A 14,340-nucleotide genomic window follows, 5' to 3' on the forward strand; every position below is an offset into this window, starting at 1 on the left:
GAACATACGCCTCACCCAGGGCTCGAACTCACGACCCCGAGATCTGTAGATCTGGGCTCTCCCTATTGAGCTGAGCGGTATGATAGATATTGCCCATGTATCATATAATTCTGAATGAAAATAAGGAAGCAAATCCATTAAGAAATAACAGAGAAAAAGTAAAAGTGTTATAAACATTTTAACCAAGTTCTGCGTATGGACACCTATGCAAGGGTGAGTAAGATAAATATCCATATACTTTGTACAGTCAAGCTAGAAAACGAATGGAATAAGTGGTGCTCATAAGAAATCTGTACAATGACAGCTTGTCAGAGAGTGAAAGTAGCACAATGCTTGGGTGACATTTCCAAGAAGTGAATAGTAAGTAAATATTTGATTAATGGGCAATTTAAATCATGTTGCTAGTTCATATGTAAATACCATCTCTACTTTATGAATACATATAATAAATCAAGCACACCCTTCAATGTTGCATCTTTGCAAATTAGAGAAGAAATTGAATAGTTACACTTCACTACTAAGCTGAAAGGTCAATTTAACCGAATCAGTTTAATGTTTACCTTATAAAAAAAAGATGACAAGGTTATTTATATACCTGAAAGAGGAGGATGGGGAGGGTATTCATCAATTTCATCATCCCAGTTCTCCTCATCATAGGAAGGTAAGACAATATCTCGATCAGCCCGTAAATCATCTATAGCAAAATTATACATCGAGACATTAAGATGTATAATTCCTGTTTTAATCCAGTCTACATCATCTGATAACCAGTCTACAGAAGTACCTGTCAAGTAAATAAAACAGTAGACTGAGTAGAATTCAAACTGACATTTCCGACATAGTTCATTTGCATATTCATTGGAGAATTCTATTACTGGAAACAATATGAGGGGGTAAAACAGTCCAGACAGTAGCCATTAGTTTAGTATATATATTGTAATAACATCCCTGAGATTTGTACATGTAATCAACTTATCAACAGGTGTTACTTCAGCTAATTTTAACCATGTAATCTGTGGCAGAAAGGTCATACTGAACCGTGGCACATACAAGTTAACTGAAAACACCTAATTGAAGCACCTAGTCTTCTAATATGCAAAGCACCTGAAATACCATCACACTAACTATTTGCTTCATGTGGCCAAAATTTTCAAGTCTCTATTCTAAAGCTGACCTATCCATATGTATCAAAAAATAAATCATTGCACGAGAAGCACTATACCAGTTTGCAGTGAAAAAGAATAATTTGCTCCCAAATGCAAAGCAATGTAAGAAGAGCAAAATGAAACAAGAGATCACAGAGTGATCTTGGCGCCCACCACTGAGCCATTTTTGAGTGTTCCAATTTCAAGACTAGCTGAATGTCAAAATCAAGGTCAAATTTCATTTCAGTACACAACACTATGCATGTGGTCCAAATTTGAAAGCTGTAGCTTGAGAAATGTGAAAGTAGGTCACAAGATCAATTTCAAGGTCAAAGTTCATTTCAGTATACAAAACTATGCATGTGCTTCAAATCTGGAGGCTGCAGCTTGAGAAATGTGAAAGAAGGTACTAGGTAAAAGTCAATGTCAAAATTCAATTCAGAACACAAAAATATGCATGTGGTCCAAATTTGAAGCCTGTAGCTTGAGAAATGTGAAAGTAGGTCACTAGGTCATTCTGAAGACCAAAGTTCATTTCGGTACACAAAATTATGCATGTGGTCCAAATTTGAAGGCTGTAGCTTGAGAAATGTGAAAGTAGGTCACTAGGTCAAAATCAAGGTGAAATTTCATTTCAAAAACACAAAACTATGCATGTGGTCCAAGTTTGAAGCCTGTACCTTCAAAAATGTGAAAGTAGGTCACTAGGTCAATGTCAAGGTCAAAGTTTTTTTTCGGTACACAAAACTATGCATGTGGTCAAAATCTGAATGCTGTAGCTTGAGAAATGTGGAAGTAGGTCACTAGGTCAAAATAAAGGTCAAATTTCATTTTGGAACATGAAACTATGCAAGTGGTCCAAATTTGAAGCCTGTATCTTCAGAAATGTGAAAGTAGGTCACTAGGTCAATGTCAAGGTCAAAGTTTCTCCAGTGCACAAAACTATGCATGTGGTCCAAATTTGAAGGCTGTAGCTTGAGAAATGTGAAAGTAGGTCACTAGGTCAAAATCAAGGTCAAATTTCATTTCGAAACACAAAACTTTGCATGTGGTCCAAATTTGAAGCCTGTAACTTCAAAAATGTGAAAGTAGGTCACTAAGTCAATGTAAAGGTCAAAGTTTTTTTCGGTACACAAAACTATGCATGTGGTCCGAATTTGAAGGCTGTAGCTTGAGAAATGTGAAAGTAGGTCACTAGGTCAAAATCAATGTCAAATTTCATTTTGGAACATGAAACTATGCATGTGGACCAAATTTGAAGCCTGTACCTTCAAAAATGTGAAAGTAGGTCACTAGGTCAATGTCAAGGTCAAAGTTTTTTCTAGTGCACAAAACTATGCATGTGGTCCAAATTTGAAGGCTGTAGCTACAGAAATGTAAAAGTAGGTCACTAGGTCAAAATCACGGTCAACTCAAGACAAGGTTCATCTTGCCACTCAAAACTATACATGTGGTCCAAATTTGAATATTGTAGGTTATTGACGATTTTAAAAGCTTTTCCCTATATAAGTCTATATGAACCATGTGACCCCCGGGGCGGGGCCATATTTGACCCAAGGGGGATAATTTGAACAAACTTGGTAGAGAACCACTAGATGATGCTACATTACAAATATCAAAGCCCTAGGCTTTGTGGTTTGGACAAGAAGATTTTCAAAGTTTTTCCCTATATAAGTCCATGTAAACCATATGACCCCCAGGGCGGGGCTATATTTGACCCTAGGGAGGTAATTTGAACAAGACCACTAGATGATGTCACATACAAAACATCAAAGCCCTAGGCCCTGTGGTTTTGGACAAGAAGTTTTTCAAAGTTTTTCCCTATACAAGTCTATATAAACCATGTGACCCCCGGGGCGGGGCCATATTTGACCCCAGGGAAATAATTTGAATCATCTTGGCAGAGAACCACTAGATGATGCTTCATACCAAATATAAAAGCCCTAGGCTCTGTGGTTTTGGACAAGATGATTTTCAAAGTTTTTCCCTATATAAATCTATGTAAATAATAGAAATAAACAAAGGGCCATAACTCACTCAAAAATTGTTGAACCAGTCTGATTTTCAGGGGGACACAACTAGGGTACCAATACATCATTCTGACAAAGTTTGGTCAAAATCTCCCTAGTAGTTTCTGAGGAGATGCGATAAAGAGAAATTGTTAATGGACAGATGGAATGACGGACGGACCACGGACGCAGAGTGATTTGAATAGCCCACCATCTGATGATGGTTGGCTAAAAATCTACTCCACTTATATATTTCGTATTTGATCAATCAAATAAACTATGATTGCGCATCTGCTGAAGTTAACTAACCTCCAAGTACAAGATCAACAGTTTTGTTTGACTCTGGTCTATTCCTGAAGCCCTCAAACATCTTATTTGTTACTTGAAAACATCCACTGAGATCTATATGATTTAGTCTGGGACACAAAGTAACTAATTCTGTAATTACTGAAAGAATGAATAATTTTCATGTGAAACTAGACTTTAGTAACACAGCAATACAAATGTATTATCTCCGAGTCTTGAGGTAGTTCTGTACATCTAACTCAACATTTTTTCTAACAAGTAAAATCTGAGCTAAAAATATAAAACATAATGGATGTATATTCAAACAATGTACATATTTATTATTTAATTACACTAGACCACAGTTTAAATATTAAATTTTGCATAATGTGAACCATTACACAAACTAGACTTACCATCATCTGAGGGAAATGTGGTTGCCCTGGCAACAAACTTCACTAGATTGCCAACTTGAGCAAGTTTTATTACACTGTCTTCTGTTACCTATTTAACAAGAACATGAAAAATCTCAGAATATAAATGTGTCAAAAAGTTTTGTTAAATGTCAACAGAAATTATTTGTTTAAATGTTTGTTTTGGGTTTAACACCGTTGTTTCAACAGTATTTCAGTTATGTAATGGCAGGCAGTTAACCTAACCAGTGTTCCTGGAGTGTATATCAAACTCCCCTTGATCAAAATCCCCTCCACTGAAAAATGACTGGGTGTTACAAAATCCCCTTCATACTTTTGCATGGGGTATCATAATCCCCTCTGTGATTTTCATTATAGATGATATAGATATCAGTGCTCCAAATTAAATTATGTTTGCTAAAGGCATTGTATTTACATGCTTTATGCAATAGACTTTTAAATTGTGTATAGTTGTATTTGAACTTGATGATATAAGTAAAAATTACAGAGGGGATTATGATACCCCCTGCAAAAGTATAAAGGGGATTTTGTAACACCCTATCATTTTTCAGTGTAGGGGATTTTGATCAAGGGGATTTTGATTGTCTCCCGTGTTCCTGGATTCTGTACCAGTACAAACCTGTTCTCCACAAGTAACTGCCAACTTCCCCACATAAGACCTACAACTGTTACACTTAAAACAAAGAAATAAAATATAAGTAATATCATATTGAGAAGCAAAACTTAATAACTTAAAAATGGTAATGAGATAGAACATCAGAGGTCCTGTTGAGTGCATAAAGTTTGTCTGTCCCCACAAACCCTTACAAAGTCACTCATACTGGTCAAAAGTTCTGGAAAATGTCACAAAGCCGTGATACTGTGAAATTATTTAATTTACTAGGCACCGAATTTCACGATTTTGACCAAAACTGCCTTTACATGGGGATAGGAATTTGTGGAATTCATATTTGTAATATTAAATGAATGGATTTTTATCTTGTTTCCTTAGCCTGCTAAATTTCTAAAATGGACTGATCCATCATTCAATTTGGGCAGTACCACTTATTATTCAAGTGGTGTTCACTAAAAATTTACTGACTGAATAGCGAACAGTGCAGACCATGATCAGCCTGCACGGACATGCAGGCTGATCTTGGCCTGTACTGGTCGCAACTGCAGAATCACTTGCCACCAGCAAGCTAAAGGTAAATTTCGTGGATTGACTTATTCACGAAATCAACAAAAATTTGTCCCCTACAAATATATATAACTTCACAGTAACAGCATGTGTTAGAACTTTCTCCAAAATCAGTGTAAAATTTATAGCTTTAAAAAATCAAGTTTTTGTGAGTTTTGAAATTTGCAAATGCACAGTTACCTGGTTTAAATAACTGATGTTAATGGAATTTAACTGTGACAGCTGAGACAAGGATTTCACACCAAGGTCTGTAACAGCATGGCAACCACTAACATCTATGTACCTATAGTGTAAACATTAATCAATTTTTATTACATAAGAGAATCAGTATGATTTTAAAGACTTTACTTAACAAGAGCTGTCCGTAAGACAGCACGCTCGACTTTTCTCAGTGCTTGACTCTGATTTAGAGCTTTGCCAGTAAAAGGGGCATAAACTCTGTCAAAATTCTAATCAGGGTTATGGGGATTGTTTCTTATGGTGTAGCCTTTGATAGTAAATATCTATTTTAAGTTTCAAGTCAATAGCTTTGATAGTAACAGATATTGGACGTTATATAAAACTTTAACCAAAAAATTCTAAGTAAAAAAGGGGCATAACTTTGACAAAATTCAAATCTAAGTTACAGGGATTGTTTCTCCTGGTGTAGACTGTGATAGTAAATAACTATTTCAAGTTTCAGGTCAAAAGCCTTGATAGTAACATAGTAACAGAGATATTTGACTTTATCAAAAACTTTAACCAAATAATTCTGAGTTAAAAAGGGGCATAAATCTATCAAAATTCAAATCAGAGTTATGGGGATTGTTTCTCCTGGTGTAGACTGTGATAGTAAATATCTATTTTAAGTTTCAAGTCAATAGCTCTGATAGTAACAGAGATATTTGACTTTATCAAAAACTTTAACCAAAAAATTTCTAAGTTAAAAAGGGACATAAATCTGTCAAAATTCAAACCAGAGTTATGGGGATAGTTTCTCCTGGTGTAGACTTTGATAGTAAATATCTATTTTAAGTTTCAAGTCAATAGCTCTGATAGTAACAGAGATATTTGACTTTATCAAAAACTTTAACCAAAAAATTCTAAGTTAAAAAGGGGCATAAATCTATCAAAATTCAATTCAGAGTTATGGGGATAGTTTCTCCTGGTGTAGACTTTGTTAGTAAATATCTATTTTAAGTTTCAAGTCAATAGCTCTGATAGTAACAGAGATATTTGACTTTATCAAAAACTTTAACCAAACAAGAGGACCATGATGGTCCTGAATCGCTCACCTCTTCCCACATGACCCAGTTTTGAGTATGACGTCGTTTTTTCTATTATTTGACATAGTGACCTAGTTTTTGAGCTCATATGACCCAGTTTTGAACTTGACCTAGATATTATCAAGATAAAAATTCTGACCAATTTTCAAGAAGATCCATTGAAAAATATGGTCTCTAGAGAGGTCACAAGGTTTTTCTATTATTTGACCTATTGACCTAGTTTTCGAAGGTAGGTGACCCTGTTTTGAATTTTATCTAGATATCATCAATGTGAACATTCTCACTAATTTTCATGAAGATCTCATGAAAAATATGGCCTCTAGAGGGGTCACAAGGTTTTTCTATTTTTATACCTACTGGCCTAGTTTTTTAAGGCACGTGACCCAGTTTCAAACTTGACCTAGATATTATCAAGGTGAACATTCTCACCAATTTTTATGGAGATCCATTCACAAGTATGGCCTCTAGAGAGGTCACAAGGTTTTTCTATTTTTAGACCTACTGACCTAGTTTTTGACCGCACATGACCCTGTTTCGAACTTGACCTAGATAACATCAAGATGAACATTCAGACCAATTTTCATACAGATCCCATGAAAAGTATGGCCTCTAGAGAGGTCACAAGGTTTTTTTATTATTTGATCTACTGACCTAGTTTTTTAAGGCACGTGACCCAGTTTCAAATTTGACCTAGATATCATCAAGGTGAACATTCTGACCAATTTTTATGGAGATCCATTCACAAGTATGGCCTCTAGAGAGGTCACAAGGTTTTTCTATTTTTAGACCTACTGACCTAGTTTTTGACCGCACATGACCCTGTTTCGAACTTGACTTAGCTATCATCAAGATGAACATTCAGACCAACTTTCATACAGATCCCATGAAAAATATGGCCTCTAGAGAGGTCACAAGGTTTTTCTATTATTTGACCTACTGACCTAGTTTTTGACGGCACGTGACCCACTTTCGAACTTGACCTAGATATCATCAAGGTGAACATTCAGACCAATTTTCATGAAGATCTCACGAAATATATGGCCTCTAGAGAGGTCACAAGGTTTTTCTATTTTTAGACCTACTGACCTAGTTTTTGACCGCATGTGACCCAGTTTCAAATCTGACCTAGATATCATCAAGATGAACATTCAGACCAACTTTCATACAGATCCCATGAAAAATGTGGCCTTTAAAGAGGTCACAAGGTTTTTCTATTATTTGACCTACTGACCTAGTTTTTGACGGCACGTGACCCAGTTTCGAACTTGACCTAGATATCATCAAGATGAACGTTCTGACCAATTTTCATGAAGATCTTTTGAAATATATGGCCTCTAGAGAGGTCACAAGGTTTTTCTATTTTTAGACCTACTGACCTAGTTTTTGATGGCACGTGACCCAGTTTCGAACTTGACCTAGATATCATCAAGGTGAACATTCTGACCAATTTTCATGAAGATCTTGAAATATATGGCCTCTAGAGAGGTCACAAGGTTTTTCTATTTTTAGACCTACTGACCTAGTTTTTGAAGGCACGTGACCCAGTTTCGAACTTGACCTAGATATCATCAAGATGAACATTCTGACCAACTTTCATAAAGATCCCATGAAAAATGTGACCTCTAGAGTGGTCACAAGCAAAAGTTTACGGACGCACGCACGGACGGACGGACGACGGACACCGCGCGATCACAAAAGCTCACCTTGTCACTTTGTGACAGGTGAGCTAAAAATTCTAAGTTAAAAAGGGGCATAAATCTATCAAAATTCAATTCAGAGTTATGGGGATAGTTTCTCCTGGTGTAGACTTTGTTAGTAAATATCTATTTTAAGTTTCAAGTCAATAGCTCTGATAGTAACAGAGATATTTGACTTTATCAAAAACTTTACCCATCGGTGACAGCGACGCTGACGCTGGGGCGAGTGCAATAGCTCTACATTTTCTTCGAAAAGTCGAGCTAAAAATGCTACTGATTCTGCTTCTTCACACAATAAATAAAGTTTACAACATGAAAAAACAACATTGTACTGAAAGCTTGTAGCTGAGTCACAAATGTATATTATACCATATTTATATACCACCATTTTCATGATAATCACATTCACAGGTGCATTACATTCACATTTACACAATCGCATGATTTCTACAAGTTATGAGATGGGCTCAAAACACCAAATCCACGACATGATGGCTTCCTCCAATTATATTATCCTAATACAGTGTAAAATGAAATATTCAAAAAATGTAACTTCTAAACTTTTATTCAGCATAACCTGCAGACTTGTATCTGTGTTTGTACAATAGAGCAATATTGTGTTAACTCACCTTAACCTCTTGCAATGTTCACTGACTGACACAAGGACAACATCTGTCACCATCTGACATAAGGAAAGATTTAATTCTTCCTGAAAAAAATTAACAGTCTCAAACTTTATAGATTTAATGAGTGCATGTACTACAAGTACAAAGTATCTTTTCAGAAAAAAAAAATCATGTATTCTGTAAAATACTTAGAAAATGTCTCTCAAGCATTTTTCACACAACAGAAATTTGATGTATAATAGAAAGAATATGGCAGCAAACAACTCATGAAATACCAAATGTTACTGATCATGAGGTTTTTACTTATTTCTTAATACCTATTTCGAAATTTTTGAAAATTTTATGTTTTCCTTGTTGCCTGCCCATTTGAAAACAGAATTTAAATGTATATTTTACACTTACCAGTATCGAGAGTTTCTTCAAACCCTCCAATGCATCTGTGTCAACTGTAATAAAAGTTCATATCTCAAATTGTTCACCTCTAAATTAACAGCATCAGATCCACTACATCAAAGAGCTTGTCAAGATTTTACTGACACTGATGATTTTTCTTCAGAATATGATATAGAAAAACACTCAGACTGGCTGTTTGAGGTCACAAAAGGGATGTGCAAACTGCTAGAGTTATCCAGGATTCTGAGCTATCCAATCATGGAAAATATTAGGACAATGACCAGGGAAAGCATGAAGAGCAAGAGTGAGCCCTAGTGCTCGAATCATGATACTCAAACCAGCAGTGTTTCAGTATACGAGTTAAATATTTTACATGTGATATACAAATACAGCGTCTTCCATATATGGAATGCAGTTTTGAGGGACATGCGAAACAAACATTACTTAACCCTTATCCTGCTAAATTTCTATAATGAACTTGTCCATCTTTCAATTTAGACAGTACCATTAACTGTTAAAAGGGGTGCCTACCAAAAAGATACTGGCTGAACAGCGAACAGTGCAGATCATGATCAGACTACACGGATGTGCAGACTGATCATGATCTACACTGGTCGCAAAGGCAGAAGCATGGTAAGGGTTAATACTGTAATATTTGACACTGTGGTATGACCAAACTTTTCCTTGAAAACTGAAGTTTTACAAGATTTAGTTTTCACTGTAAAATTTTCCCAAAATAATAACCCCAAACCACATTACAACTACAAAATAATCAGATACCACTTGATGAAAATGAATCTCTGGTCAATTTTTTCTAAATTTTTTCTAAAAACAATTAAAATCTGAGTTACAAGCAAGGAATTACTTTCAAGAAATGATAGGAAACCAAATAGTGAAAATTAATATGTCGCCAGTTCTAATTTTACTGTATTTCACCTAAATATATCAATCTTAGTAAAAGAGGATACTGTGAAATCATTTAATTTCGTCGGCACAAAATTTCATGGTTTTGACCGAAACGGCTGTTTCGTGGGGACGCAAATTCAGGGATTTTCAATTTCTGAAAATTTTTTTTACCATAATTTCCACAGGAATAGATCAGACGCAAATCTAGCAATTAATTTATAATATTTAATAGTCCCAGAGTAATAGTAGTTTACTAAGTGTCAGTAAAAATAAAGGCTAGTGTATAAACATTGCAGAGTGGGGCCGAAAAAAGTAAAATAACAGCCGCAGAATAGTGCAGTTGGCACGTGACACAACAAACTTCTATTTTTATTATCTATTTTTACTTTGACAAGCATGTCGTAAACAAACAACGGGTGAATGAAAGTCGGTTTTATTCCGACGCATACTTATGTCTATCGTTGATGGAGCCTCCATCAACCACATGGAAGCTGCAGGTCAGTAGTGCCACATGTACACAACTACGGATCAGATCGGATAGCTATGGTGTCCTTTTTGGCGACATTGTGTACAATTTACATTATCGTGGGCATAATTTGTTTGTTGGGACTTAATTTCGTGGTTGAGCTGAACCACGAAATCCACGAAAAATAATCCCCCACGAATAATAATGATTTCACAGTAAGTGGTGTCACAACTACAAGTGTTTTTGAGACTGAACCCAGGATAAAATGTTGACTTGGTTGTAACAACCATTTCATGCCACACTTAAATGCAACCAAACGGCAGCAATTTAATATAATCATTTTGTTTTATCAAAATCTGATGCACAATTAACATATTTATATTTCAATAATTTGTGCAGCAACTTACATTTGACACCGGCAGCATGGAATACTCTAAGATGGGAACAATTCTGAAATACACAGGATACATGTAAATGAATATTTACTAATATACTGATTAACTGAATTTACTTTTAATGATTTAATGTTGCAAGAAACTATACAAATGAGATCATAAACAAGGCATCTGACTCACTGTCCGACTATCAAGTGAAGAAATGAGGCTATAAATGTAGTACTTCTAACAAGAAGTCTCATGAAAACCTGTAGGTAGCATCCTTCACAAACTTATACCATATTCGCCTTAAAACAGTCCACTCGCTGGCTTCAGAGAATACTATCATTGTTAAGATCTGCTGCAGGAAAATAGCTCTCAGCATAAGTAAGAACTATATTTACATGACTTAGATGACAAAGCACATAGTGGTCCTGGTAACAGAGACCCTGAACAGACAGACATCCCTCAAGGCCATACCCCTTGGACCTGTACAGTCATTTACATACAATTCCTCTAATCCTGTTTACTTACCTGACAGACCTCTAAAAGAACAGTATCACCAAGACCTTTACTGTTAATTGTACAAAGTTCTTTACTTTAATAACAGATCTCCATGAGGACAATCCCACTAAGACCTCTACAGTTATTTATATATGTGATTCCTCTATTTTTGTGTTAACTTACTTGACAAATCTCCCTGGAGGTGACCTCAATGAGACCTCTACAATTATTTACATATAACACAACTGTCTTTACTTACTTGACAAATCTCCCTGAGTGCAACCCCACTAAGACCTCTACAGTTATTTATGTATAATTCCTCCAAGTTCCTGCTATGACAGACTAGGTTATTGAAGCTGCTATCATTCACCTGAAGACAACAAAAAATGAACTCAATATGTAATTTGTATAGAAAGAAAATACTGTTTATTTTTGTATAAATGTAACTGGTGCAATAATAGCAAAGGTAACCCTTTCAGTTCACAAAGAAAATCTTCAAATTACCAAATACATACAAATGTCATTATCAAATGATAAAAAATAAGATAAAAAAGAACTTTCCATTTATGGCATTTGATTTTAAGGGGCTATTTATGATTATATATTATTATGGTTTTCTTTATAAGAATCTAAATGTTCAGGATCATTTTTTTGTTGGGTTTCAAGTCCCTATGACATCATTGTAGATCATACTTAAGGTGATTTTAACTGAGGTTCCCCTCTAAGTGTTATTTCAAGCACATACAGGCACCTGTGGTAGAGCTACATGCCTTATGCAAGCCAGCTGGATGGCTTCCTCACACTGAAGATTTCTACACCCGACCTGATGTTTTAAACCTACAGCAGAGGCATCAATATGAATATATTATATTGAAAAGAATATATAAATAAACAAGAGGATTTTCAAACTTCCAAAGATGGCTTTAACAATTTTAGTAGGGGGTCACCTAGACCTGTGGTTTAGGAGGGAACAGCATCTGAGATTTTATTATTCTCAGCTTTGGTGGCAATGCCATTGACAAATCAAAACATTATGACCAATCTTGGTAGTTGGTCAGCCGAGGAACATTTTAGTGATTTGGACTGTTCAAAACTGCATTATTGCATTGCCAATGGAACTGATACAAATGGTAGCTAGCAAAAAAGTCATCTTTGGCATTTGTAACACGTCTGTTCTCCTTTCAGTTGACTATGTAAGATTTAAGCGGCCAGTTCACTCCAACCTTAGTTTATTTTCTGTTTCTGTACTAAGAAACTTTGCAATAACATACAATATGTTATGCTTTATGATCATGCTATATGTATTATGGAAATAAATATGAAGTGCATTGCACAGGATTTATTTGTACTAAAATAAAATGTTGACAGACGAAAAACTGACACCTGGCTGATGAAAAGACAACAGATGTTGAGTGTTCACAATTGCAGATGCGCAGGCTGGTCTGGATCCATGCTGGTCGCAAAGCCACTATGTTGGTTTTCTCATGGCACGGCTCATTTGTTATTCAGTTTGTTGCACATAATTATATCTCACAGAAATGTAAGTACTTACCTTGCAACAGTTTATGAGCACCAAATTCTTCAATGAGTCTAGATCACACTGCAGAGTCTTGAAACACTGAAATAGTGATAACATTGCTTGCAGGAGTTAAATACTGCGAAATTATTTCATTTGGTGTGCATAAAATTTCATAGTTTTTGTCAAAACATCTATTTCATGGGGATAGGAATTTGTGGATTTCAACTTTAGAACATAAAATGAATAGGAACTACACTTGTTCATTGAGATAAAATTTTGTGGATTGATTCAACTACAAAATCCACAAATTAAAATGAGTCCCTTGTGTTTTACAGTACTGACCACAGAATATCACTTCTTAATCAAAAACCATTTTCAGTCTTGTCCTACTGACAACAGAAACACTAAGATAGAGATAATAGGAATATTAGGGTAACATACTGAATTCAGAGACAATAGGAACACTATAGTAACACAATGAAAACAGAGACAATAGGAAAATATTGGTAACAAATCAGAGGGAATAGGAACATTTGGGTAAAACATACTGAACCTGGAGACAATAGGAACACTAGGGTAATACAGGGAAATCAGAGGCAATATGAATATAAGGGAAAATACTGACCTCAGAGACAACAGGAGTATTACGGTAACATACTGAAATCAGGGACAATAGGGACACCTGGGTAACATACTGAAATCAGGGACAATAGGGACACCTGGGTAACATACTGAAATCAGAGATAATAGGGACACCTGGGTAACATACTGAAATCAGGGACAATAGGGACACCTGGGTAACATACTGAAATCAGGGACAATAGGGACACCTGGGTAACATACTGAAATCAGAGATAATAGGGAAACTAGGTTAACATACTGAAATCAGGGACAATAGGGACACCTGGGTAACATACTGAAATCAGGGACAATAGGGACACCTGGGTAACATACTGAAATCAGGGACAATAGGGACACCTGGGTAACATACTGAAATCAGGGACAATAGGGACACCTGGGTAACATACTGAAATCAGGGACAATAGGGACACCTGGGTAACATACTGAAATCAGGGACAATAGGGACACCTGGGTAACATACTGAAATCAGGGACAATAGGGACACCTGGGTAACATACTGAAATCAGGGACAATAGGGACACCTGGGTAACATACTGAAATCAGGGACAATAGGGACACCTGGGTAACATTTTGAAATAAGAGGCAAAAGGAACATTAAGGTAACATACTGAACTTGGAGCCAATAGGAACACTAGCGTAACATACTGAGCTCAGGGACAATAGGAACACTAGCATAACATACTGAGCTCAGGGACAATAGGATCATTTGGGGAACATACTGAGCTCAGGTACAATAGGAACATTAAGGTAACATACTGAGCTCAGGGACAATAGGAACATTTGGGTAACATACTGAACTCAGAGACAATAGGAACAGTACAGTAACACAATGAAAACAGAGACAATAGGAATATAATGGTAACAAATCAGAGGGAATTGGAACATTTGGGTAAAA

General features: G+C 35.9%; 1 protein-coding gene across 4 annotated transcripts in view; it reads right to left on the bottom strand.

Annotated features, from left to right (window-relative positions):
* The window catches only part of LOC123549674 (dynein regulatory complex subunit 6-like), a 38,356-nt gene that overhangs the window by 4,314 nt on the left and 19,702 nt on the right, over nt 1-14,340 (bottom strand). For all 4 annotated transcript variants that reach the window (XM_045337962.2, XM_045337971.2, XM_045337953.2 and 1 more), the window contains exons 10-18: nt 12,837-12,902; nt 11,544-11,654; nt 10,814-10,856; nt 9,044-9,087; nt 8,645-8,724; nt 5,234-5,336; nt 3,856-3,943; nt 3,464-3,601; nt 596-784 (exon numbers count right to left, since the gene is read on the bottom strand). In XM_045337962.2, the coding sequence (XP_045193897.2) occupies nt 596-784; nt 3,464-3,601; nt 3,856-3,943; nt 5,234-5,336; nt 8,645-8,724; nt 9,044-9,087; nt 10,814-10,856; nt 11,544-11,654; nt 12,837-12,902 (862 nt within the window). The remainder of the gene's footprint in view (nt 1-595; nt 785-3,463; nt 3,602-3,855; nt 3,944-5,233; nt 5,337-8,644; nt 8,725-9,043; nt 9,088-10,813; nt 10,857-11,543; nt 11,655-12,836; nt 12,903-14,340) is intronic.

The sequence above is a fragment of the Mercenaria mercenaria genome, chromosome 15 (assembly GCF_021730395.1).
Source record: "Mercenaria mercenaria strain notata chromosome 15, MADL_Memer_1, whole genome shotgun sequence".
Lineage (NCBI taxonomy): Eukaryota > Metazoa > Mollusca > Bivalvia > Venerida > Veneridae > Mercenaria > Mercenaria mercenaria.